Genomic DNA, 25,664 nt, shown 5'->3' on the forward strand with positions numbered 1-25,664 from the left:
ATTGAAATCTGCGCTTTCTACCTATACAACCTAACACATAAAATTCTATAACTTTTTAAAAGAGTACATGTCACTTCAGCACAATTAGGGTTTTCATGCCATTCTGGTTGTTCATAAGCATCATAACTGGATAGGTCTGTTGGTTGCCTCCCTCCTTTGGAAAAGATCATGGCACCTGCCATCATGACTTCTCTTTGTAAGAGACTGGGACTATTACAGAAAACCACAACCAATCAAAACGCAGAGTTGTGGAGCCCATTCCCAATTGATACATCAATAAAAACCAAACAACAACAACAAACAAAAATAGAAAAACCCCAACAACAACAACAAAAATTCTCAGCAAACGAGGAGGAATAAGAATTCTAAGAGCCAGAGGAGCAGGAAGTTTGCTGTGAGATTGTTTTCTAGTAATCTCAAAAGTTATACCCATAAAGTATGAGCAACATGACTGCTAAACCATGACTTAAGCAAGGCAACAATAGACATGCTGAAGTGCTAAAGTACCTGAGGGACAAGGCCCAACTCTAGACCAAGAAATAAAGACAACAACAGAAAGCTGAGAGTAGGAGAAATAGTCTTCTCCAGGGAAGGCCATAGTAATACGTTAGGTAACAACAAGTGGGCAGCCCTAAAAACATACACAGAAGTATAATCATACAGACTGAGCAAGTTGTATTTAGGAATATATATGTATATTAGCGTACATACATATGAAACAACAATTAATTAAAAAAGAGTCCATAAAGGGGTTGGGGATTTAGCTCAGTGGTAAGGCGCTTGCCTAGCAAGCACAAGGTCCTGGGTTCCGTCCCCAGCTCGGGGGGGGGGGGGGGGGTGGTGTTGGGGATTTAGCTCAGAGGTAGAGCGCTTGCCTAGCAATCGCAAGGCCCTGGGTTCGGTCCCCAGCTCCGAGGGGAAAAAAAAAAAGAGTCCATGAATTTGAAAGGAATATATCTGAGGGTTTTGGGGGAAGAAAGAAAAGAAATGATATAATATATTATAATCTCACAAAAATAAAAAAAGAAATAAAAATATTTCTCCTTTTGAGTATTTTTATACAGCAAAAATCAGTTTACTCATGCCAATTCTGGATTGGGACAATTTAATTTACCTATCCTATATTTACTATAAGTGATGAAATTAGAGGTTGTTGAAAGTATCCATGGAAGGTATTAAGAATTAATAAATTAAAATTAATTTCTAGGTATACTATGTTTTAGCTCCTTGTACTGGATATAATTATTGGACTTACTTTAGAAGACAGAATGAATAGTTCACTCATCTCTGCCCCCTCCCCTGATATCTGATCCTGTTCCCCTTTTTCTTCCCCTTCTCTTCTCCCACCCAGGCCCATCCCTCCCTTGGCCTCCCATAATTATTTTCTTCACCCTTCTAAGTGGGATTGAAGCATCCTCACTTGGGCCTTCCTTCTTATTAACTGTATTGAGTTCTGTGGATTGTGTCCTGGGTATTCTGTACTTTTTTGTCTAATATCCACTTATTAGTGAGTACAGACCATACATGTCCTTTTGGGTCAGAGTGACCTCACTCAGGATCATATTTCCTAGTTCCATCCATTTGTCTTAAAACCTTTGTATATTAGCCCTCTGTCCAACATAGACTTAGTGAAGATTTTTTTCCCCAATCTGTCCATTGCTGGTTTGTCCTACTGATGGTGTCTTTTGTTTTACAGAAGCTTTTCAGTTTTATGAGGTCCCATTTGTGAATTTGTTGATCTTAGAGCCTGAACCATTGGTGTTCTGTTCAGAAAATTTCCCCCTGTGCCAATGAATTAGAGGTTCTTTCCCACTTTCTTTTCTATTAAATTCAGTATATCTGGTTTTATGTTGAGGTCCTTGATCCACTTGAACTTGAGCACTATAAAAGTGCAAGGTGATAAATATGGATCTATTTTCATTTTCCTACATACAGACCACCAGTTAGACTAGCACCATTTATTGAAGACGCTTTCCTTTTTCTACTGTATGTTTTTTGGTTTCTATGTCAAAAAATCAAGTGTTCAAATGTGTATAGGTTTATTTCTGGGTCTTCAATTCTATTCCATGATTGGCCTTGTCTGCCTCTGTACCAATATCATGCTGTTGTTAGTATTGCTTTATACTACAGCTAGAGGTAAGGGATGGTATTCCCCTGAAAGATATTCACTTATTTTAAATTAAAAAAAACATGAGTGAGAAGGGAGGGAAGGAAAGGAGTAGAGGCAATACTTTGAGAAAAATAAAGCAAAAACAGCATCTGAACTACAAATACTGATGACAAGTAGGGGAGTTATATCTCACACAAACAGGTACAGTTCTCTAAAAGTTGGGTTTTAGGATCCATCCTAGGCACAATGCCAGTCCCAGCACTCACCACCCAACAGTGCTTCTTGGTGATAGTTCCCTCACTAGCTAAGTCTTGGAAGGTCAAGGGAGCATTTCACTATAGTAGGACCAATGGGTCCTTGTACTTACCACAATGCTGTAATTAAATATACTATTAAAAGCTAAGGGGGTTGGGGATTTGGCTCAGTGGTAGAGCGCTTGCTTAGCAAGCGCAAGGCCCTGGGTTCGGTCCCCAGCTCCGAGAAAAAAAAAAAAAAGCTAAGATTATTTATGAAGTTGATTCTGAAAAAGCAAACTATATGTCAAAGCTTATAGAAAAGGCATAAAAGATTAGCATATGACTAATAATTATATTAAATAAAACACTAAAATGTGTTCATCAAATATTGACAATAGATCTATCTACGTGCCAATATATGCTACATGTCAATACTTTCTGGCACTTATAAAAAATGTGGAAATATTCCGGTATATGTAAGAATGATGAAAATGGTTTTCCAAACTCAGCTTTGGTGTGGAATAATCGCTTTTACATAACTTATGGAGCACAGTATCTTTACAATAAATCATCTCTTATTTTGAAATATGAAGGAAAAAAAGAAGTTCAAGTATCAGAACAGTTCTATTGGTTTAGAAGAAATGCTTTGCCTTTGATGTTTGCTTAAATAGAAAAAACAAAGCCAATGAAATGCCTAGTGACATTCTGCAGTACTCACAGATTGGTACCAAGCACAATTGTCATCAAAGAGGCTTTCTCCAGGAGCTGATGGGAGCAGAGGCAGACAATCACAGCCAAATATTAAGCATGCCTTGGAAAACCCAGCAGAAGAGGGGGATCAAAGATTATAGGAGCCAGAGGGGTCAAGGAAACCACAAGAACACAGACAGCCTTTGGAATCAACTAAGCAGGACTTACATGGGCTCAGAGACTGAGGTGACAAACAGGGACACTGTATGAGTCTGCTTTAGATCCTCTGCATACATGTTGTGGATTTTAGGTTGGGTTTTGTGGGACTCCTAGCAATGGGAATAGCAGGGGTGTGTCCCTGATTCTTTTCCTACTCTTGGGACCCTTTTCTTCCTACTGGGTTATCTCACCCAGCCTTGATACGAGGGTTTGTGCCTAGTTTTATTGCATCTTGTTATGCCATATTTGGCTGACATCACTGGAAGGCCTGCTCTTTGGAAAAGGAGGAGTGGATCTGGAAGAGAGGGTAAGTATAGGGAATATAGAAGGGAGGAGTGGAAGGAGAAGAGACTGTGGTCAGAATGTATTATATAAGAAAAGAATAAATAAAAAGAGAAAAAACAGTAACAAAAAAATAGAGACAGACCTACAAAATTTTTGTTTGGGTTTCAAACTTTACAGTAAAATGTTAACTGATATTTCAAAATCATTTATCTTCTTTATTAAGTGGTTTTATGGTAGCTGTTAAGTTCCAAAATGATGAATTGTATAACTATTAGTGGCATTCATTATTTTAACTGTATAGTGATCCCTTTCTATCTGGAAGCTGCTTATTTTGGGCTTTGGGACTTCTGTTTCTTTATACACACTACCTCATTGTCTTTGCTCTTCTTCTGGAAGTTAGATTTATCTTGAACCTCCTCAGTAATGATTCTCTATCCAGTAAATTATTTTCCATCTCTTTGTTTTATTTTCAAGGAAATTACATAAAATCTTTGAGTGTTTTATTTTAGAAATCATATTCTTCCTTCTTTCTTTATTGACTCTAGCCCTACATAATGAGCCTTCTGATTCTCTTTGTAGATACTGGAAGAATTTGCTTTGTTCTTAAAGTTTTTAGTGAACTTCCATTTCTCTCAAAGGATAAGTCATTTCCCTTGGGCACAGATATTTTTTTTAATCTTGGTCTCCCTCTTCCCTGAGAAATAATTTATTTAAATATCAGTGAAATTTGCTTGTTCATTTATATGTGAAATGCACTAAAAATTGTAGAGAGTTTTGTGCATAAATAGATGACTGGCAAGCTTTCCTTCCTGGGCATTACATGACACCAAATACATGAGGCCCTAATTCTCCCTCCAGTCGCCCAGTTTCCTTGAGGCTGTTAGTTTCTAATACAAAGGAAAAACAACTAGCTATTAATTCTTTTCAAGGGATGATTATTCTTCATACAGACTTTAAAACCATCACCATAATCTTTCAGGGTCCCTCTCAGATCACCTGATTCTAGGACCCTCAGAGCAGACTGGCTCCAACATCAGCTGAGGTTCTCTCTGCCTACATTAGCTTCTTCTGCCAGTAACTTATTTCCTACCTTTCAGAAATAGATACACATCTCTTTTTTAAAAAGACTTATTTATTTATTTCATGTATATGGATACACTGTCCCTATCTTCAGACACACTAGAAGAGGGCATTGGATCCCACTACAGACAGTTGTGAGCCACCATGTTGATGCTGGAAATTGAACTCAGGTCCTCTGGAAGAGCAGTCAGAGTTCTTAACCACTGAGCCATCTCTCCAGCCCAGATTCATATATCTTATTTACTGGTTTCTTTTCTATCATTCCAAAATGCTTTATCTGGAAGACGTGAATGTAAGTATTTAATTATTTTTACATAAGCATGTATGTCTAAAGTAGGAAACAACTGGTTGTTTCAAAATTCAGTGGACATAAACAATTATTAAATTTATGAAGAAATACAACTTTAACCTATATTAATTTATAATGACCAAGCCTCAAACTTTTATTTTTAAACATTTATTTTTATTTTCTGTTTTGTCTGCATGTATGTCTTTGCACCATGTGCATGCATGGTGCCACAGAAGCCATAAGTGAGCAGCAGATCCCCTAGAACTGAGGTTGTAGACAACTGTGAGCTGCCATGTTGGGTGCTCCATTGAACCCCTGCCCTCTGAAAGAGCAGCCTGTGCTTTTAACCACTGAACTATCTTTCTAGCTCTCAAATTTTAAGGGCATAGAAAATCATCACTCCACTGTACAAATGTATCTGAATGACAAATGAGTTAAAGAATATTCTAAAGTATAAATCCTCATTTATAGGTTATACTTACTCAGATTCACTGTATGGGTAAAAAATGTATAAAGAACTCTAATTCTCTCTCTCTCTCTCTCTCTCTCTCTCTCTCTCTCTCTCTCTCACACACACACACACACACACACACACACACACACACACACACATACATGTTTATTTGTTGTGTGTGTAGGCATGCAGATGCCCATGCAGAAGTCAAAGAACTTGTAGTAATCAGTTTCTCTTTCACCTTGTAAAATCTGGAGATCAAACTCAGTTGTAAAGGTTCAGTGGCAAGTACCATTATCTGCTGAGCCATCTTCCCTGTACAGACTTCCCTTTTTTCTAAAGCACCACAAAATCTTTTTAAGCATACTGTAATTAGTGAGGTTTAAAACAAAGGAATCTGATCTCCTGGAATACAGCTCAGTGGATAACCCAGTACAATTCCTTAATTCTTTCTAGAAATAAAAACACAGGCTAAAACAACTTCAGACTAGAACCACTGATAACTAGAAAAAAATGATACCTAGCAAAACTATATGGACGATATATTATCTTTTAATCATTAAAGAGAAGCTTAGATGGAGTTCAAATTCTATGAGGACTGAGTTACAAAGGAACTAAGAGGTGCCCAAGTAATAGTCATACTTACTCATTGCCCCAGTCCAGGCGCACGGTGATGTGCCGCTTAACCTCCCGCACCTGATCCTGTGTCAGGTGACCAGACAGGAGCTGCCTTCGCAGGTCAATAAGTTCATTCATCACATGGCGTAGTTTGTAGAAAAGATCTACTTTGTGTTTCTGAAAGGTATTTTGGTGTGGGTGAAATATAAAAGGGATATGGAAAGGGAATGAAAAGAGAAAGAAAAATAGTTAAAACTATGGAAAGTGCTCATTTCCCTGAACTGTAAAGGCAATATAAGAAGGAGAATACTTAGAAACAAAAATGCACTTACTACTTTCTAAAGCCTTGTACACAGTGATATCTAAAAAGGCAATATAACTAGTCTGCATCATTGAGAAAGCAGCCCTTGACCCAATCCTGGACCACTCATCTCAAGTAAATCAAAGTTATTAAGCTTAATCAGAAAAGCAACTTACACAGGAGCCCAAAGCTGATTTCACAGCGGAAGTAATAATGCCCCTGACAGCAAAGACTTCAACCATCTGGCAACATCTCCAATTTCATCAGGAGGGATAGTCAAGTTAAAAGAAGGAGGGAAGGGAATTAACTGCCCTATTTTGAAGCAACGAAGGTTTCATATAAAGCCAGTCTCTGGAGTGAGATTTCTTTCTTGGTTTCTAGGCCTCATCTAGGTTTCTAATTAGCTTCTTTTAAACAGTGTGTGTCCCTAGAGTGGGAGGTTTCTCCTCCTTTCAGCTTAATAAAGATCCTTACCATTACAAAAGTTAAGTAGAAACATCATAATGAACTTAATTAAGGGCATTATAGTGTTTATTACCTTGCAAGTAAAAAACAAAACACAAAAAACTAAGTACTCAGTTGATGCTTCAAAAATTGTTCTTAAGAGTACAAATTTAAGATCTGGAGTATTATTTCAGAGAAGCAAAATCTTGACTTTTGAATACTTAGGATTCTGTTTCTTGGAGAAGGAAACATGATTTTATATGATTATTGAAGAAACTGGAGTATAACCAATCTATAAAGAATGCTTTAGTAATCAATCAGCACATACTACAGACGCAGTTTTCCCAAGTACTTTATTCCATAAGCTTCAATCCATGGGCTGAAAGGGACAACTGTATTGCCACAGAGAGGAAAGATCCCTAATACAGGAGATGACACAGAGAGTTGGAAATTTAATGAAATGACTATTCACAGAAAAGGGAAAGATCATCAGCTGAGAGTGATACAAAGTAATGCTGAAGTTTTAGAAAACATGAACCAGTTTTCCAGGGAATGCTGGCTTGAATTAAAGGATCAAAGATAGTTTCAGATTCAAGGTAGCTCTGAGATTTATGAACGATAATTAAAAGTAAGGTTCGTTTTTTAGGCCAAGTGTGAGGAAGCATGCTGATATCAGTGCATCGTGTGTGTGTGTGTGTGTGTGTGTGTGTGTGTGAATGCTGTGATTTATTCTTTTTAAAGATGTGTTTATTTTTTCTATTTAATGTGTATTGATGTTTTGCCTAAATGTATGTCTGTGTACCACATCGAAGCCTGGTGCACACAGATGACTCAAGAGGGCACTGGATATCCCTGAAACTGGAGTTACACACAGTTGTAATCTGCCACACTAGTGCTGTGAATCGAACCTAAGGCTTCTGGAAAAGCACTCAGAGCCTTTTATTGCTGAGCCATCTCTGTAGCCCATGTGCTACAATTTCAATGTTTGTATAACACCAAATTTATATATCAAAATCCTAACCCTTAAGGCAATGGTATTAGAAGGCAGTACCTTTGGAGAGATGATTAAAGTCATGAAGGCAGAGCAAAAATAGCATTAGTATCCTTGTAGAGGCCTAGTGCATGGAGTTTGCTCTACTACTACACAACTTGAGGATGGAGTGAAAAGGTGTCAGTTATGTGGAAATGAGCTCTCCCATGACAAGAACTCTGTGTCTTCATCTAAGACTTCCCAAACTCCAGAACCATGGGAAATAAACTTCTGTTATTTACAGCTAATAGAATTTTTATATAGCAGTCTTAATAAACTAAGTATATGAGTAGTATATATGTGTATAATTGTATACATATGGGTATACACATCTATAATCATAAACACATGTAATATACATACAAATATGCATAATGTCTATGCAAGAATATACTGGTATAGCCTTTAAAGAATTATAAACATGGGTTGGGGAGATGGCTCAGCGGTTAAGAGCCCTGACTGTTCTTCCAGAGGTCCTGAGTTCATTTCACAGCAATCACATGGTGGCTCACAACCATCTGTGATGGGACCCGATGCCCTCTTCTGGTGTGTCTGAAGACAGGGACAGTATACTCATATAAATATAATAAAACTTTTTAAAAAAGAATTATAAACACTATGTTTTTTAATAAGGACTTTTTATAAAATTTTATAAAATTTCCAGAAATGATAATAGCTCCCTTGCCCTGTTCTTCTATTGCAATATAACACTAACAGTTCAGAGGGAAAGACAGTGGGTTTTCTCTGTGAATCTAGGCAGGTCCTGAGACCACTCTGAGCAATAGAACATGGAAGAAGTGAACTAAGTCAGCTGTGAGCCCCAATTTAGCCTACTTTTTACTGTCTCCTAGCATGCATGAATAAATGAATGAACAAAGTAGTCAGTCTTTTAAAAGCACAAGCCACAAGTTGAAGCCACAAGGTGAAGACATCCTAATAACTAGTTCTTAGTACCATATACCTAGCCTTGCCAAATCCACCCTACAACTACCTGACTGCAACAAAAGGAGAAACCATAAGAGAAAACTGCCCAACTGAATTACTGAAACAATTAATAGTTGTTTACAACGTCTAGGCTGTTCGTGGTTTGTTATATAGGTAACTGGACTATAACTGCTATACCTTTTTATCTAGTAGAAAATCCATTCTCATTTAACTATGCAAAGGTGGAAAAACTTGCTCTAGTCTTTTGTTTAAAAATAGAGTAAGAATGAAATGCATCATATAATTAGAAAGCAGCATTATTAACGCAATTGACATGGTGTCAATTTCTTTCCAATCCTCTATACTCAACTCAGTAGTATCCTCTAAGCCCTGGTCCTCTGTGCAGGTGCTCTGCTAGATTGCTTTCACCTGTAACATCCTTCTGAAAATCTTACCTTACCTGTTATCAGTGAAACTCATTCTTTGAATTCAAGATAAGAACCTAAAGCCACTGACTTAGTGGGCATTCTATGTAGTCAGAGCTTCAACACTCTACTTAACTAAGCTGGCCCTTAACTATATGCGCCAGAAGTAAAGAAATGAGCTCCCATACTGGAATAACTGGATGTGTAGTCAACATAACCAACAAGAAAATAAAACAAAAATTAAAAAAGCAGATACAATGATGGACACTTGTCAAATTTCACAATACTGAGGACAAAGTGATGATCCATAGCATTGCTCAGGGAGACAACATGCAACTACGAAGAACTACAGACTGACACAGACGGACAGACAGCAGCTCTGGAAGATGAAAAATGCTGAGGTCTTGCACAGTTCTGTAGGGTCTACTTCTGTTGTTGTTGTTGTTGCTGTTGTTGTGTCTGTGTGAAAGTCTCACTGAATGCTAGATCCTGAATGAACTCAAACTCTTAATCCTCCTGCCTCAACCTTCTGAGTGCTGGCTTGTACAAGTAGATATATCCACACCTAGCAAAAATTCATATCTTATTTGTAACAATTCTATATCCATCAAAACTATCAGTCACAGCTAAGGGCAGGCTAATACATTTAAAATTAAGAAATGTTAGTTTTTGCAAAGCTTCTGTAAGGCAAAGGACACTGTGGTTAGGACAAAACAGCAACCAACAGATTGGGAAAAGAACTTTACCAATCCTACAACAGATAGAGGGCTTATATGCAAAATATACGAAGAACTCAAGAGGTTAGACCACAGGGAGACAAAAAACCCTATTAAAAAGTGGGGTTCAGAGCTAAACAAAGAATTCTCAGCCGAGGAATGCCGAATGGCTGAGAAACACCTAAAGAAATGTTCAACATCTTTACTCATAAAGGAAATGCAAATCAAAACAACCCTGAGATTTCACCTCACACCAGTGAGAATGGCTAAGATCAAAAACTCAGGTGACAGCAAATGCTGGCGAGGATGTGGAGAAAGAGGAACACTCCTCCATTGTTGGTGGGATTGCAGACTGGTACAACCATGCTGGAAACCAGTTTGGAGGTTCCTCAGAAAATTGGACATTGAACTACCTGAGGACCCAGCTATACCTCTCTTAGGTATATACCCAAAAGATGCCCAAACATATAACAAAGACACGTGCTCCACTATGTTCATAGTAGCTTTATTTATAATAGCCAGAAGCTGGAAAGAACCCAGATGCCCTTCAACAGAGGAATGGATACAGAAAATGTGGTACATCTACACAGTGGAATATTACTCAGCTATCAAAAACAATGACTTTATGAAATTCATAGGCAAATGAAGGGAACTGGAAAATATCATCCTGTGTGAAGTAACCAAATCACAGAAAAACACACATGGTATGCACTCATTGATAAGTGGCTATTAGCCCAAATGCTTGAATTACCCTAGATGCACAGAACACATGAAACTCAAGACAGATGATCAAAATGTGAATACTTCACTCTTTCTTTAAAAGGGGAACAAGAATACCCTTGGCAGAGAATAGGGAGGCAAAGATTAAAACAGAGGCAGAAGGAACACCCATTCAGAGCCTGCCCCACATGCAGCCCATACATATACAGCCACCCAATTAGACAAGATGGATGAAGCAAAGAAGTGCAGGCCAACAGGAACCGGATGTAGATCTCAGCCAGAATACAGCAAATACAGAGGCGAATGCCAGCAGCAAACCACTGAACTGAGAACGGGACCCCCATTGAAGGAATCAGAGAAAGGACTGGAAGGGCTTGAAGGGGCTCGAGACCCATATGAACAACAATGCCAAGCAACCAGAGCTTCCAGGGACTAAGCCACTACCCAAAGACTATACATGGACTGACCCTGGACTCCAACCTCATACGTAGCAATGAATATCCTAGTAAGAGCACCAGTGGAAGGGGAAGCCCTTGGTCCTGCCAAGACTGAACCCCCAGTGAACGTGGTTGTTGGGGGCAGGGCGGTAATGGAGGGAGGATGGGGAGGGGAACACCCATATAGAAGGGAAGGGGGAGGGGCTAGGGGGATGTTGGCCCGGAAACCGGAAAGGGGAATAACAATCGAAATGTAAATAAGAATACTCAAGTTAATAAAGAAAAAAAGAAAAAAAAGATTCTATTCGGGGGGGGGGGGAAGAAATGTTAGTTTTTATTTTACATGATTTGCTTTTCAGAAAGCTACTGGTAAAGTGTTTTGTCAAATGAACAAATAAGCCAAAATTAAGGCAAAAGTGGTTTAGCCTAAGAGACAATCAGAACTAGGAAAGAAAGACATTTTCAGGATATATTTCATGTTAATGTAGAAAGTGGCAGGGTTCCACAAGATATTACTGAGAAAAATTATATTTATTAAGTATCTAGTGCATTGAACACACTTAATGGACATTTTTATTTCTGCTAAGAGGTTGGACTTTAGAAAACAGAGTAAGATCAAGCAGTCAGTAACTGTGAAAGCATGTAGAAAGGAAACACAACCAGAGTTGTGTTTTATTATGTGTTTAATTATGAGAATAATTACACAAACAGCATAACAATTGAATGTTGACTCAAAAAGAAGTGATACAAAATTCATGAAAATAGTTACACAGACATTGTAACTACTGAGTCTGGTGGTGATTTGGGATTTTGGACACAAGGCAGGAAAGGAATGTAGGTGCATGAGTATTCGGCTTAATTACTGTCTTTTGCAAAAGGAAAAATTGTTAAATAATACTTAAAGTTTAGAAAAGGCATCCATTAAGGGAACATTATTTGAAATTTAAAACATTGAAGAAATAGCTAAAAGAACTAGAAAAAAGTAAATATAGACTGGGAATTAGGAGTGGGAAGAGATGGCACCTGGGCCTAAATTTAATTAAATGACTGGCAGTCCTTCGTCTCTAAACTTAAAATTCAGATTTACATTCAGCTTTGGCTGTTTTAAAGGATAAAATTGAATAACTCCAACTATGAAAGGCCATCCTCCATTGCTCACTCCAACTGAGTTATGACAGGACACAAAGTTGACTGTGAACACAGCCCTCACTCCTTCTTACCAAATTAAATATTGATAATTGGAACTAGCAAATCTTTCTAAGTACAATAACTCCCTGTCAGAATCAACACAAAAGCCAGACCACTTAATATGTCTCATTCCTGGAACCCATGAGGAATGAAATACATTCCACAGCAGAAAGTGGCCCTGGAGAAAGCCCCACGTCTTAACTACAGCCTGACATTTGTCCACAGACAGCTTTCACACTGGAGACAGAACATATGGAGCTGGAGTGGTAGCAGCTACCCTGCCAACCAAGCCCCTGCAGGTTCTCAGGCGCCCTGTAGCAGTGAAGAAAAAGAAAGGCAGAAGGTACATATTTACATCCACTTCTCTAGAAATACAGCAGTAGTCATTTCATACCAGGACCTAATACCCAGGAAACACAAGAGTTCCTGAACTTCTGTGGTATGCCTTAGTCTTTTCATTTGGAGGAAGGAAGGGAAAGAGGGGAGAAAGGGAGAAAAATAATAAATCTATCAGCAAATTGTATTTATTATTACATCTCTGATTTTGTTCTCTTTCCAGTAGACAACACTGATCTGGAACTGGTCTCAAAATCCCACCTAGTTTGCTAGATGAGCTTCTAAACAGGACCACCAGCAACTCGCTGGGTAACAATACCAGCCAACTCTACCCATGTATCTTTCTTATACATAAGCAGCGCTACCTAACAATGTTTTTTAACACCCACTTGGTAATCATAATCTTGGTTTGCATCCTAAAGTCCCTTTATATTTTAACTACTTGTGTATATAACTCCTTTTAAAAGTGTAGCTCATTTTTATCTGTTTTAAGAACTGTCAGATACTGTATAATGTCATATTCTGTATCTTCCTGATTAAATGAACCTTTACTTCTGAAGTATGTGTTGTTTTGAATAAGGTAAACAAGCCAGTGGTAGTTGTTTTCTTTTAAAGAAAGATAGTTACTTATAAAGTCCTAAACTTGAACTCAAAATGCTATCAAAAGTCTGATGAAGTATAAGGTATAAAATTATAAAGTTAATAACAATAATAAACAACAGAACATTTTCAGTTATCATGAAAAGAACATATGGTTATACTTAACTATATGCTGATCCAAAGGCATAGCATGGCTGTCATTTCCAAGTAAACATGAGCTCATTTATTCTGGAGCCAATTATAAATGACTATGAACAGGATTTTTCTTCTTTGAAGTTGTGCTTTAATTTCCTTCAGCAATGTTTTGGCTTTCAGTGTACAGACTTTTCACTTTCCCAAGCATTTCACTGTTCTTTGATGCTATTATAAATGAGATTGTTGCCAACCAACCAGAGCTTCCAGGGACTAAACCACTACCGAAAGACTATACATGGACTGACCCAGGACTCCAAATGCATATGTAGCAGAGAATAGCCTTGTTGAGGCACCAGTGGAAGGGGAAGCTCTTGGTCTTGCCAAGGTTGGACCCCCAGAGCAAGGGAATATGGGGGAGGGCAATAAGAGGGATGTATAGGGGGAATACTCGTATAGGGGAGGGGGAGGGGAGGGAATGGGGGCTTATGGACAGGAAATCGGGAAGGGGAATAACCTTTGAAATGTAAGTAAAGAAATATATAATAAAATATAAAAATGGGATTGTTTTCTTAATTTCCTTTTTAGATCATCTGCTAACTTTATAGAAACATGAATGACTTTAGTATGTTCTATCATATAACTTTACTAAATGTGTGTTAATTCTAATGAAGCATATGTATGCACATAGTAACCAGAGATTTCTACATATAAGATAGTTCTCTAAAAACAGACAGTTTTGCTTCTGTTCCTGGGGGTGCTTTTAATCTATCTCTTCCCCATTTGCTCTGACTTGGGTCCAGCTATGAAAAGCAGATACCTTTGTCTTATTCCTATTCTTGGAAGAAAAGCTTCATGTTCTCCCAGAGTGGATTAGAGGTGGCATAGAGACCTATCACACATGATTTCATTAGGTGATGTACACTTATTACTGTTTTTTTTTTACAGTCTAGATTTGTTATTTATTTTTGTACAGTAAGCCACGGATTCACAGGGAATGGGCTCTAGCAGCTCAGGCTCCTCCCCGTCGGTCCTCACAGCGCATGCTTCTCTGGGTGGAGCCGGATGTTGAAGCTAGGTGCCTTTCTCTTTGGCTTCCTTCTTTTTTTTTTAAATTTATTTAATACTTAATAATAATTCTTTGGTTTCCGGGCAAACATCCCCCTCCCCCCTCCCCTTCCATTGGGTGTTCCCCTCCCAGCCCTCCCCCCATTGCCGCCCTCCCCCCAACAGTCTAGTTCACTGGGGGTTCAGTCTTAGCAGGACCCAGGGCTTCTCCTTCCACTGGTGATCTTACTGGGATATTAATTGCTACCTATGAGGTCAGAGTCCAAGGTCAGTCCATGTATAGTCTTTAGGTAGTGGTTTAGTCCCTGGAAGCTCTGGTTGGTTGGCATTGTTGTTCATAAGGGGTCTTGAGCCCCTTCAAGCTCTTCCAGTCCTTTCTCTGATTCCTTCAACGGGGGTCCTATTCTCAGTTCAGTGGTTTGCTGTTGGCATTCGCCTCTGTATTTGCTGTATTCTGGCTGTGTCTCTCAGGAGCGATCTACATCCTGTCAAGGGAGATCTTTCCATCTTCTGAGGTCTTCTTCAGTTTCTTTCTTCAGTGTCTTCAAGTTCTTATTGTACAGATCTTTTACTTGCTTGGTTAAAGTCACACCCAGGTACTTTATATTATTTGGGTCTCTTATGAAGGGTGTCGTTTCCCTAATTTCTTTCTCGGCTTGTTTCTCTTTTGTGTAGAGGAAGGCTACTGATTTATTTGAGTTAATTTTATACCCAGCCACTTTGCTGAAGTTGTTTATCAGCTTTAGTAGTTCTCTGGTGGAACTTTTGGGATCACTTAAATAAACTATCATATCATCTGCAAATACTGATATTTTGACTTCTTTTCCAATCTGTATCCCCTTGACCTCCTTTTGTTGTCTGATTGCTCTGGCTAGAACTTCAAGAACTATATTGAATAAGTAGGGAGAGAGTGGGCAGCCTTGTCTAGTCCCTGATTTTAGTGGGATTGCTTCAAGTTTCTCTCCATTTAGTTTAATGTTAGCAACTGGTTTGCTGTGTATGGCTTTTACTATGTTTAGGTATGGGCCTTGAATTCCTATTCTTTCCAGGACTTTTATCATGAAGGGGTGTTGAATTTTGTCAAATGCTTTCTCAGCATCTAATGAAATGATCATGTGGTTTTGTTCTTTCAGTTTGTTTATATAATGGATCACGTTGATGGTTTTCCGTATATTAAACCATCCCTGCATGCCTGGGATGAAGCCTACTTGATCATGGTGGATGATTGTTTTGATGTGCTCTTGGATTCGGTTTGCCAGAATTTTATTGAGTATTTTTGCGTCCATATTCATAAGGGAAATTGGTCTGAAGTTCTCTTTCTTTGGTGGATCTTTGTGTGGATTAGGTATAAGAGTAATTGTGGCTTCATAGAAGGAATTCGGGAGTGATCCATCTGTTTCAATTTTGTGGAATAGTTTGGATAATATTGGTATGAGGTCTTCTATGAAGGTTTGATAGAATTCTGCACTAAACCCGTCTGGACCTGGGCTCTTTTTGGTTGGGAGACCTTTAATGACTGCTTCTATTTCCTTAGGAGTTATGGGGTTGTTTAACTGGTTTATCTGTTCCTGATTTAACTTCGGTACCTGGTATTTGTCTAGGAAATTGTCCATTTCCTGTAGATTTTCAAGTTTTGTTGAATATAGGCTTTTATATTAAGATCTGATGATTTTTTGAATTTCCTCTGAATCTGTAGTTATGTCTCCCTTTTCATTTCTGATTTTGTTAATTTGGACACACTCTCTGAGTCCTCTCGTTAGTCTGGCTAAGGGTTTATCTATCTTGTTGGTTTTCTCAAAGAACCAACTTTTGGTTCTGTTGATTCTTTCTATGGTCCTTTTTGTTTCTACTTGGTTGATTTCAGCTCTGAGTTTGATTATTTCCTGCCTTCTACTCCTCCTGGGTGTATTTGCTTCTTTTTGCTCTAGAGCTTTTAGGTGTGCTGTCAAGCTGCTGACATATGGTCTTTCCTGTTTCTTTCTGCAGGCACTCAGCGCTATGAGTTTTCCTCTTAGCACAGCTTTCATTGTGTCCCATAAGTTTGGGTATGTTGTACTTTCATTTTCATTAAATTCTAAAAAGTTTTTAATTTCTTTCTTTATTTCTTCCTTGACTAGGTTATCATTGAGTAGAGCATTGTTCAATTTCCACGTATATGTGGGCATTCTTCCCTTATTGTTATTGAAGACCAGTTTTAGGCCGTGGTGGTCCGATAGCACGCATGGGATTATTTCTATCTTTCTGTACCTGTTGAGGCCCGTTTTTTGACCAACTATATGGTCAATTTTGGAGAAAGTGCCATGAGGATCTGAGAAGAAGGTATATCCTTTTGCTTTAGGATAGAATGTTCTATAAATATCCGTTAAGTCCATTTGGCTCATGACTTCTCTTAGTCTGTCTACGTCTCTGTTTAATTTCTGTTTCCATGATCTGTCCATTGATGAGAGTGGGGTGTTGAAATCTCCCACTATTATTGTGTGAGGTGCAATGTGTGTTTTGAGCTTTAGTAAGGTTTCTTTTATGTATGTAGGTGCCCTTGTATTTGGGGCATAGATATTTAGGATTGAGAGTTCATCTTGGTGGATTTTTCCTTTGATGAATATGAAGTGTCCTTCCTTATATTTTTGATGACTTTTAATTGAAAATTGATTTTATTTGATATTAGAATGGCTACTCCAGCTTGCTTCTTCTGACCGTTTGCTTGGAAAGTTGTTTTCCAGCCTTTCACTCTGAGGTAGTGTCTGTCCTTGTCTCTGAGGTGTGTTTCCTGTAGGCAGCAGAATGCAGGGTCGTCGTTGCGTATCCAGTTTGTTAATCTATGTCTTTTTATTGGGGAGTTGAGGCCATTGATGTTGAGAGATATTAAGGAATAGTGATTATTGCTTCCTGTTATATTCATATTTGGATGTGAGGTTATGTTTGTGTGCTTTTCTTCTCTTTGTTTTGTTGCCAAGACGATTAGTTTCTTGCTTCTTCTAGGGTATAGCTTGCCTCCTTATGTTGGGCTTTATCCTTTATTATCCTTTGTAGTGCTGGATTTGTAGAAAGATATTGTGTAAATTTGGTTTTGTCATGGAATATCTTGGTTTCTCCATCTATGTTAATTGAGAGTTTTGCAGGATACAGTAAACTGGGCTGGCAGTTGTGTTCTCTTAGGGTCTGTATGACATCTGTCCAGGATCTTCTGGCCTTCATAGTTTCTGGCGAAAAGTCTGGTGTGATTCTGATAGGTCTGCCTTTATATGTTACTTGGCCTTTTTCCCTTACTGCTTTTAATATTCTTTCTTTATTTTGTGCGTTTGGTGTTTTGACAATTATGTGACGGGAGGTGTTTCTTTTCTGGTCCAATCTATTTGGAGTTCTGTAGGCTTCTTGTATGCCTATGGGTATCTCTTTTTTTAGGTTAGGGAAGCTTTCTTCTATGATTTTGTTGAAGATATTTACTGGTCCTTTGAGCTGTGAGTCTTCACTCTCTTTTATACCTATTATCCTTAGGTTTGATCTTCTCATTGAGTCCTGGATTTCCTGTATGTTTTGGGCCAGTAGCTTTTTCTGCTTTACGTTATCTTTGACAGTTGAATCAATGATTTCTATGGAATCTTCTGCTCCCGAGATTCTCTCTTCCATCTCTTGTATTCTGTTGGTGAAGCTTGTATCTACAGCTCCTTGTCTTTTCTTTTGGTTTTCTATATCCAGGGTTGTTTCCATGTATTCTTTCTTGATTGCTTCTATTTCCATTTTTAATTCCTTCAACTGTTTGATTGTGTTTTCCTGGAATTCTTTCAGGGATTTTTGCGATTCCTCTCTGTAGGCTTCTACTTGTTTATTAATGTTTTCCTGTGTTTCTCTAAGGGAGTTCTTCACGTCTTTCTTGAAGTCCTCCAGCATCATGATCAAATATGATTTTGAAACTAGATCTTGCTTTTCTGGTGTGTTTGGATATTCCATGTTTATTTTGGTGGGAGAATTGGGCTCCGATAGTGCCATGTAGTCTTGGTTTCTGTTGCTTAGGTTCCTGCGCTTGCCTCTCGCCATCAGATTCTCTCTAGTGTTACTTTGTTCTGCTATTTCTGACAGTGGCTAGACTGTCCTATAAGCCTGTGTGTCAGGAGTGCTGTAGACCTGTTTTCCTGTTTTCTTTCAGCCAGTTATGGGGACAGAGTGGTCTGCTTTCCGGTGTGTAGTTTTTCCTCTCTACATGTCTTCAGCTGTTCCTGTGGGCCTGTGTCTTGAGTTCACCAGGCAGGTCACTTGCAGCAGAAAAGTTGGTCTTACCTGTGGTCCCGAGGCTCACATTTGCTCGCGGGGTGATGCCCACGAGCTCTCTGCGGCGGCAGCAACCAGGAAGATCTGTGCCGCCCTTTCCGGGAGCTTCCGTGCACTAGGGTTCCAGATGGCGTTTGGAGTTTTACTCTGGCATTTGAGATGTGTGTGCAGAGTGCAGTCTCTTCTGGTTTCCCAGGCGTGTCTGCCTCTCTGAAGGTTTAGCTCTCCCTCCCACGGGATTTGGGTCCAGAGAACTGTTTATCTGGTCTGTTTCCTTCAGGTTCCGGCGGTGTCTCAGGCGCAGGGGTCCTGCCGCTCCTGGGCCCTCCCCTACGGGAACCCAGAGGCCTTATACAGTTTCCTCTTGGGCCAGGGATGTGGGCAGGGGTGGGCAGTGTTGGTGGTCTCTTCCGCTCTGCAGCCTCAGGAGTGCCCACCTGACCAGGCGGTGAGGTCTCTCTCCCACGGGGTTTGGGAGCAGAGAGCTGCTGCGGGCCGGGATCCGCGGGTGTGGGACTTCCCACTTATTACTGTTAATTACTGCTTAATTGTATAAACTTTACAGGACTGAGAATGACCTAAGAGACAAACCTCTGGGCCTATCTGTAAGAGTTTCTTGACTGGACTAATTGAGGGAAGAAGACTCACCTTATATCTGGGTAGTGCTATTCCATGAGCTGGTATACCAGGAAAAAATAAAAAGAAAGCAAGCTGAGCACCACTATAGTCTCTCTCTGCTTCCTGACTGTGCTGAAATATGACCAGCAAGCTCCTGCTGCTATGCCCTCCCTCCCATGATGGACTTCACTATGAGCCTATCAAACTCTTTCCTTCCCTAAGTTACTTTAGACCAGCACTTTTTTTCTTTTCTTTTTCTTTGAGCAATGAGAGAACTAATAAAAAATTTTATTTGTTTATTTTACTAAATAACTTTTATCATAAAAGGTACTTTGTATTTTACTGCTGTGAACAGACACCATGATCAAAGCAACTATTATAAAGGACATTTAAATGGGGCTGGCTTATAGGTTCAGAGGTTCAGTCCATTATCATCAAGAGAGGAGCATGGCCACATCCAGGTAGACATGGGGCTGGAGGAGCTGAGAGTTCCACCTCTTGTTCCAAAGGCAGCTAGAAGACTGTCTTCCAAGCAGCTAGGATGAGGGTCTTAAAGCCCATACCCATAGTGACACATGTCCTCCAACAAGGCCACACCTACTTCAAAAAGGCCACACTTCCTAAGAGTGCCACTCCCTGGGCCAAGCATATGTAAACCATCTTATTCTACTCCCTGGCCCCCATAGGCTTGTTCAAACATATTAGTCTATGGGGGTGATATCTAGCCATAGCATAATAAAAAAGTACATTCAGTCCAACTTCCAAAGATCCCACAGTCTATTGCAATCTTACAATGTTAAAAGTCCTAAGTTCAAAATCTCTTCTGAGAGTCAATCACTTAACTTTACTCCCCAAAGCAAGACAGGAAACCAGGCTGGGCAAACTCCAAACTCTGCGTGTCCATGTCTGATGACAAAGAGGTGTCCAGATCTCCAGCTCCTTTTTTATCTGTGTTGACTATAACAAAGTTCTTTCTCCTTGGCTGGTTCTGCTTCCTGTTAGCAGCTTTCCTCTGCAGGTATCCCAGGCTCTGGCATCTTTAATATCTTAGGGTCTCCAGGTCAACTCCATGTTCACAGCTTCTTGTCCCCATGTCTGGGAACCACACATGATCTTCTGGCTCCTCCAAAAGGTTTGTGACACTTTTCCTGTTCTGCCCTCTGAAGCACTCTAGGCTCTGGTTGACTCCACTCTACTGTCACCGTGGTTCTTGGTGATCCTTCCATGGTACTGGCAACTCCAATACACTGGGATCTTCCACTGCTACTAGACTTCATCAATAGCGTCTCACAGGCTCTCTTCATGTGCCAAGCCTTAATTTCTTTGCATGATCCCTTCAGTCCTGGACCATCAACTACAACTGAGGCTTTACATTAACCAATGGCCTTCCCTGGCTACTCACAGTCCCAAGCCTCAGCTGCTCTCCATGACCCCTTCATATCTTTCAAAAGCAGTACCACCTGGGTGATTCTTGCTCATTACTAAGTCCAGCTAAAGTACAAGGTACAATCGTAGCTATCTCTAGCTTCTTTGTGGTCTCAGAAAATATTTCTCAGATTCACCTCAGTGATGCTGATCTCTTCTTAACCACCAATAATTTCTTACCTCCAGCTAACCAGCATCAATTGTCCCAATAGTTCCCTCTCTTCTTGACTATAAAGCCAGAGCAAAAATGATCAAAGCCACAGAGTTCTGCTGCTAGCTGGGGTTGGAACTTGTCCTATCATATTATCATGAGTTTCTATTTTCCAACTCTTTCACTGAGTAAGCTTGGTTGTCCTGGAACTTGCTTTGTAGACTGACCTTGAACTCAAAGGTACTGAATTTTGTTAAATGTCTTTCTTATATCTGAGATGACCATAAGAATCTCCTCTTTCTTCTGATAACATGGGACATATCCCACAAGATATGAGTTATTTAATGAAAATCTCAATGTCACTCACCAGTTATCTCCCAGTGAGTTATTGGCCAGTGAAACCTCAGAGGCACCCTAACTAAGACAGATTATTGCTATTGCTCTTGGCTGTTTATCATAAATAGATAGTAAGACCCTATTTGCTGAAAACACAGCACATTTTCATCAAAGGACATAAAGAAATCAATACTAAACTCTATGGGAAACTCCCACCTTGCTACCTAGCTTTTATTGTGATGGAAAGTACCATGCAGGCTACTAGGAGAGAGGAAGGAAATTCATCTATGGTCTGACCCAGCATTGGACTCTGCCCAACTGATTTCTTGACTAAATTTGAGGTCTGCTCCGTAGGACACCATTTAATGTCTAGCCCTGCAAATTTAATAAGAACCCATAGCTAGGAAACCACAGGCACTTGGAGACAACCTACTGCTGTTATTTTACTAAAGGGGCAGGTTGTCAAACTCCAATCTAAATATTTATGTTTATATTAACAAATTCTGTGCTGCTTTCAACTCTGGTCAGACAAACTTCTAATTCTAGTGGGTAGTAGTTAACCCAGAGCCCTGGGTGTAGGACAGATGCTAAGAATAAATTGGCTGTGAGCACTCAGCCACAGATGGAACAAATGCATCAACCCCCTTCCTCAGTGCTCAGGGGTCACCACAGAAGAGTGGGCACAACAAATCTATGAGGTAGAGGACAGGGATGAGTGCTATGACATGTTGGCCTCTGAATATGACAAAGCTGTTCCTCATGAGCCACAGCAGCTGCAGTTATCCACTCAAGAGCTACACAAGATTTAAGGACATTTAAAATTCGAGCAAAGAGGAAAGGTAGCTCCTGATGCCTTACCCCTAGCTGAGGGGCCAATGACAGTTGACAGCTGCTTAGGGAAAAAGTCACTTTTCTTGGAGAGAAGCTGAACATTGGTATGGTGTTGAAGGGAATGGCACCCTCACATATGTTCATCCTGGACTCAGGTTATTAAACAAAAGACATGAACTTAGGAGGGAGGGAGGCTGGAAATACATTGGGAAGGGTGAAACAAATAGCTAGAGGGAGTAGAGAGATGGATGTGACCAAGATATATTATATAAATGTATGAAATTTTCAAATATATATACTGTTTCTGTGTGTGTGCACGCATGTGCGTGTGTGTGTATGAAAAGGCAAGAAATATATACATGTAAATTTTGCTTTGAGATAAATTTTTTTCTTAAAAATAATATCCTCCTCTACACTTAAGGGCTTCAAACTATTCTCATCCCAGCATAAGACTTCACTGTTTTTACTTCTTTGATTTTGGGGAGAATTTAAGAAAGATTTATATTACTTCTACTCCACAAGTTTGGCAGAATTCACTGTAAAACTCTTTTATTGGCTACTATTCTATTCATTATTTTTCTTACTTCATTTCCCAGTTTTTGGAAATCATATGTTTCTGGGGATTTACCTACTTCAATTTGCCAGTTCACTAGCACATAGATATTCATAATCTGTCCTTATCTTTTTCTTAGTAGAATTAGATATAATACATGTTTTGTTCAGATATTATCTATTTACTGTAATTTCTCAGAGTCTTACTATGTAGCCCATGATACTGACCTGAGACTCAACAATGATCCTGCCTTAGCTCCTATGTGCTGGGATTACATGTAAGCAGCACTCTGCCTAGCCCTGGTTTTATTTCTATAGTGTCTCCTCTCTTTAGGCTAAATCATTCATCTTGCCTTTTCAGTTTCTGGAATGGTTTTTAATTTCCCTTTTGCTTTTATGTTTGAAAACTTTATCAAACTTCATCAAAAATCACACTGTTTTGTTGTTGTTTATTTGTTTTAGGTGGGATCTTATTATGTATATGTAGGCCTGGTTGGCCTGGAACTCTACATAAAACAGACTGGCATTTAAATCAGAGACATCTTTCCGTCTCTGCCTCCTGAGTGATTAAAGTTGTGTACCATCATACCCAGCAAATTTTTTCTTGTTTTTTCTAGTGTCTTTGTTCTACTGCCTATATATCTGAATTTCATATATATATATATACATATATATATGTATATATGTATATATATATGCACATATATATATATTCCTGACTATCCCAGATAAAACTAGAAAATTCCAAAAAAAATATGAAAAATACTAAATTACACATGGAATGGCCTAAATTAATCAAGTCCAAGAGAGAAGCATAGGTGGCACACTAGTCACAGATTTGTTAGTTTGGAGAATCCTAATGTGAGCCAGACTGTGATGAACCAGGAGAGGTGGCAGCTCCTGCAGCTCCTGCAGCTCCTGCAGCTCCTGCCACATCTGATTAACAGATCACTGGAGAGGGGGAAGTCATTTGAAGTTACTATGGCAAGACACCTGGCCACATATAATACATGAGCGTACATGCTTCAGCATGGATTCAATTATTTCTTCATTTTAAAAATCTGACCCGCGGATCCCGGCCCGCAGCAGCTCTCTGCTCCCAGACCCGGTGAGAGAGAGACCCAACCGCCTGGTCAGGTGGGCACTCCTGAGGCTGCAGAGCGGAAGAGACCACCAACACTGCTCACCCCTGCCCACATCCCTGGCCCAAGAGGAAACTGTATAAGGCCTCTGGGCTCCCGTGGGGGAGGGCCCAGGAGCGGCAGGACCCCTGCGCCTGAGACACCGCCGGACCCTGAAGGAAACAGACCGGATAAACAGTTCTCTGCACCCAAATCCCGTGGGAGGGAGAGCTAAACCTTCAGAGAGGCAGACAGGCCTGGGAAACCAGAAGAGACTGCTCCCTGCACACACATCTCGGACGCCAGAGGAAAAAGCCAAAGACCATCTGGAACCCTGGTGCACTGAAGCTCCCGGAAGGGGCGGCACAGGTCTTCCTGGTTGCTGCCGCTGCAGAGAGCCCCTGGACAGCACCCCACGAGCAAACCTGAGCCTCGGGACCACAGGTAAGACCAAATTTTCTGCTGCAAGAAAGCTGCCTGGTGAACTCAAGACACAGGCCCACAGGAACAGCTGAAGACCTGTAGAGAGGAAAAACTACACGCCCGAAAGCAGAACACTCTGTCCCCATAACTGACTGAAAGAGAGGAAAACAGGTATACAGCACTCCTGACACACAGGCTTATAGGACAGTCTAGCCACTGTCAGAAATAGCAGAACAAAGTAACACTAGAGATAATCTGATGGCGAGAGGCAAGCGCAGGAACCCAAGCAACAGAAACCAAGACTACATGCCATCATCGGAGCCCAATTCTCCCACCAAAACAAACATGGAATATCCAAACACACCAGAAAAGCAAGATCTAGTTTCAAAATCATATTTGATCATGATCCTGGAGGACTTCAGGAAAGACCTGAACACACTTAGGGAAGCACAGGAAAACATTAATAAACAAGTAAAAGCCTACAGAGAGGAATCGCAAAAATCCCTGAAAGAATTCCAGGAAAACACAATCAAACAGTTGAAGGAATTAAAAATGGAAATAGAAGCAATCAAGAAAGAACACATGGAAACAACCCTGGATATAGAAAACCAAAAGAAGAGACAAGGAGCTGTAGATACAAGCTTCACCAACAGAATACAAGAGATGGAAGAGAGAATCTCAGGAGCAGAAGATTCCATAGAAATCATTGACTCAACTGTCAAAGATAATGTAAAGCGGAAAAAGCTACTGGTCCAAAACATACAGGAAATCCAGGACTCAATGAGAAGATCAAACCTAAGGATAATAGGTATAGAAGAGAGTGAAGACTCCCAGCTCAAAGGACCAGTAAATATCTTCAACAAAATCATAGAAGAAAACTTCCCTAACCTAAAAAAAGAGATACCCATAGACATACAGGAAGCCTACAGAACTCCAAATAGATTGGACCAGAAAAGAAACACCTCCCGTCACATAATTGTCAAAACACCAAACGCACAAAATAAAGAAAGAATATTAAAAGCAGTAAGGGAAAAAGGTCAAGTAACATATAAAGGGAGACCTATCAGAATCACACCAGACTTCTCGCCAGAAACTATGAAGGCCAGAAGATCCTGGACTGATGTTATACAGACCCTAAGAGAACACAAATGCCAGCCCAGATTACTGTATCCAGCAAAACTCTCAATTAACATTGATGGAGAAACCAAGATATTCCATGACAAAACCAAATTTACACAATATCTTTCTACAAATCCAGCACTACAAAGGATAATAAATGGTAAAGCCCAACATAAGGAGGCAAGCTATACCCTAGAAGAAGCAAGAAACTAATCGTCTTGGCAACAAAACAAAGAGAATGAAAGCACACAAACATAACCTCACATCAAATATGAATATAACGGGAAGCAATAATCACTATTCCTTAATATCTCTCAATATCAATGGCCTCAACTCCCCAATAAAAAGACATAGATTAACAAACTGGATACGCAACGACGACCCTGCATTCTGCTGCCTACAGGAAACACACCTCAGAGACAAAGACAGACACTACCTCAGAGTGAAAGGCTGGAAAACAACTTTCCAAGCAAATGGTCAGAAGAAGCAAGCTGGAGTAGCCATTCTAATATCAAATAAA

General features: G+C 39.8%; 1 protein-coding gene across 14 annotated transcripts in view; it reads right to left on the bottom strand.

Annotated features, from left to right (window-relative positions):
* Dock3 (dedicator of cyto-kinesis 3) overlaps positions 1-25,664 on the bottom strand; it is a 355,025-nt gene that overhangs the window by 203,739 nt on the left and 125,622 nt on the right. For all 14 annotated transcript variants that reach the window (XM_087562345.1, XM_087562340.1, XM_087562344.1 and 11 more), the window contains 1 exon segment: positions 6,010-6,158. In XM_087562345.1, the coding sequence (XP_087418471.1) occupies positions 6,010-6,158 (149 nt within the window).

This window comes from Rattus norvegicus, chromosome 8 (genome assembly GCF_021556685.1).
Source record: "Rattus norvegicus strain SHRSP/BbbUtx chromosome 8, alternate assembly SHRSP_T2T, whole genome shotgun sequence".
Lineage (NCBI taxonomy): Eukaryota > Metazoa > Chordata > Mammalia > Rodentia > Muridae > Rattus > Rattus norvegicus.